The sequence below is a fragment of the Hevea brasiliensis genome, chromosome 1 (genome assembly GCF_030052815.1).
Source record: "Hevea brasiliensis isolate MT/VB/25A 57/8 chromosome 1, ASM3005281v1, whole genome shotgun sequence".
Classification (NCBI taxonomy): domain Eukaryota; kingdom Viridiplantae; phylum Streptophyta; class Magnoliopsida; order Malpighiales; family Euphorbiaceae; genus Hevea; species Hevea brasiliensis.
In genome coordinates, this window is record NC_079493.1 from 95,486,175 (window position 1) to 95,489,262 (window position 3,088).

At 33.5% G+C, this 3,088-nt stretch overlaps 1 protein-coding gene across 1 annotated transcript; it reads left to right on the forward strand.

The window, feature by feature from the left end:
- Window positions 1–273: 273 nt before the first annotated feature.
- On the forward strand, window positions 274–1,993 carry LOC110654236 (inactive chitinase-like protein 1). The gene is made up of 3 exons (XM_058153526.1): window positions 274–352; window positions 1,196–1,636; window positions 1,815–1,993. The coding sequence occupies exons 1-3, from the start codon at window positions 274–276 to the stop codon at window positions 1,991–1,993; spliced, it is 699 nt and encodes a 232-aa protein (XP_058009509.1).
- The last annotated feature ends 1,095 nt before the right edge of the window (window positions 1,994–3,088 follow it).

A 3,088-nucleotide genomic window follows, 5' to 3' on the forward strand; every position in this document is an offset into this window, starting at 1 on the left:
TAGTCTCACAATAGCCTTGGGTCAGCCTTAAAGCACTCTCGTCGGTGAACTCCTTGGTAACCACACTTTCCTCTTGAACCTCCATGCCAGAGTTTTAAACAAACATTGGTGTAAATCGAAGCTCTCTCCTTGATCTTCCAACCTGCAAAACCAACATGCAAAACATTTATATACCTAACTAGGTGAGGGAGAGCAATCTCACTCCTAGCCGGAGACCACCATCTAAATACTAAACACTTTTCTTTGCTCAAAGAGCAAAGGAAGTAATGAAGGATGCTCGGCTGGAACCGAGAAAATAAAGGAAATCAAAGAAACTGTTTGAGAGAATTCTTTCTCCAAAACGAGGGGAGAGGTTAGTAATGAATTCGTTATGACGATAGTGAAGTGGTCATATACTATATATTTATATCCAAATGTGGCAAATATTTTGAATTTATTTGTTTGGTGGGTTTCATGTGTATTAGGCGTATTAAATAATTTTTTTAGGTGGATTTAAGTCAAGTTGTTGGATTTAGATTATTCATCAAATTGCTATATATATACATATAAAGATTTCGAGTTAGAATTAAATCAATTTGTGAATGACAAATCATTTCCGATAAATATTAATTTTTATTAAAAAATAATTTTATTAATTTCAGTTTTAGTCAAAATTTTGAGTTGTTCTTATCAACTTAAATTGATTAGTTTCCAATCGAATTATTCAAGCTTATTTTTTAAATTATTCAAATTTAAATTATTTTAAATTTTAAATTAGTTAAAATGGATTATAACTCACTTTAAATCAAATCATTGTCATTTTGAATCAAATCATTGTTATAATTTTTTACTTGATTTCTATTCCTTTCAAAATGAGTTTTTTTTTTAATTAAAAATAATTGAATTTCTTTCTCTTATTATATTTTCAAATACAAAAATTGATAAAAATGAAATAAATTCTCATAAATTTCTAGTTTTAAAATATGGTGAATGACTATTAATTTATGAGAAAAAAAAAAAGAAGAAAGTATATAAATAGATAAGATAGGATTCTAAGATCAGCCATTGTCCAATAACAATATACTAAACGACAAAGCCATAAAATTACAGCTCTTTCTCTATATGTACACATCTTCTAATTATATATCATTTACTCCATCATCCAAAAATATAACTATATCACAAAAAAAAAAAAAAAAAAAAAAAAATTAAAAAGACAAGAGGGCTTTGGCCTTCACAGTTTCTTGTCTTCTGTTGGCGTCCGTTTTGCTTGTAACTTCAGCTCAGCAATGTGGAAGCCAAGCTAATGGTGCCTTGTGCCCAGGAGGCCTATGTTGTAGCCAATATGGTTGGTGTGGTGACACATCTGCATACTGTGGTGATGGTTGCCAAAGCCAATGTGACGGTGGAAGTGGCGGTGGAGGTGGTGGTGGAGGTGGCGACGGATACCTTGGTAGTATCATTTCCAGATCAACGTTTGAAGAGATGCTTAAACATAGAAATGATGCTGCTTGTCCTGCCAAGGGATTCTACACTTATGACGCTTTTATCACAGCAGCCAAGGATTTTCCTGACTTCGGCACCACCGGAGATACTGATACACGTAAAAGGGAGATTGCTGCATTCTTTGGTCAGACATCTCATGAAACTACAGGTTATTGGTTTTATTACTTTAATTAAGACTTTTAATTTTGAAACTCGGAGTGATACAAATATTATTGAGTTAAAATTTATTAATTTAATTAGTTGATTTTCATTAATCAAAAGACTAATCACCTTAATTAGTATAGCATTTTGCTAACGGAGAAATTTTTGCTGGTGATGCATTATGGGACGGTGGCCAACTGCACCAGGTGGACCATATGCTTGGGGATATTGCTTTAAGGAGGAAATAAATAAAGGGGATTACTGTTCTCCAGGTACCGATTATCCTTGTGCTCCTGGCAAGCAGTATTACGGTAGAGGTCCCATACAACTTTCATGGTACGTTTTCTTTGGCATCATATGTTTTTAGGTATAGGACTCTTCCTTGTTCTTTTTCTGTTAGATGGAAAATAGAATAACCATACAGCGCACAATGTTTTGTTTTTTTTCTTTTTAAATGTGGACTATAACTTCATAATTATTTTTGGTAAATTGGCTCCGGTTAGAGTAATTCAAGGCCTTACAGCCTTAGGGAGGACTCTATTACCACTTGTGCTAAACCTTATTGGTTATAATTGCTTAATCTAACATTTGGTAGTCTTCACTCTCTAGATTGGTAGTAGAATTTGATTCAACGCCTTTAAGGGTAAGGTTTCTCCAAAACCCTAACTTAAATTTGGAGATTTTGTTTCCTAATGGCAATTAGGTTTGTTAGCAATTGAGAAACGTGATTTTATGCCCAAATCAAAGTGTTTTGCAATAGTATAAATGATTTATGTGTTGCATGAAATAAAATTTTAAAATTACTAACTTTGCACCCTAAGGCATGTTAAAGTGCATTTTTCTTTCACTAACATTCATCACTCCATTTAAACTTCTTATTCTTTTGAGTTAACCTAGTCATTGGAATGGCTATCTTAGTCTTATAATAGCTAGTCAAACCTAAAAAACTCTTGATCTCCGTCACTATGGTTGGCCTTGGCTAATCTGTCACAGCTTCTACTTCTTAGGATCCACTTTGATTCCATTCCTTGACACTATATGTCCCAAGAATGATATATTCCTTAGCTAGAACTCACACTTAGAGAACTTGGCATATAACTGATGCTCCCTCAATGTCTAAAGAACTATTATTAGGTGCTGTGCATGCTTTTTTAGACTTCTGGAATATGCCAATATATCATCGATAAAGACAATTACAAAGTGATTAAGATATTGTTTAAATACCTATTCATGAGATCCATGAATGCAGCTGGGGCATTTGTTAACTCAAATGGCATCACAAGAAACTCATAAGGCCCATATCTAGTCTGAAAGGTAGTCTTCGGAATATTTGACTCCTTAATCCTCAACTAGTGACATCTAGTCCTCAAATCTATCTTTAAAAAACAACTAGTTGATCAAACAAATTATCAATAAGGGGCAGAGGGTACTTGTTCTTTGTGGTTACCTTGTTCAATTGCCT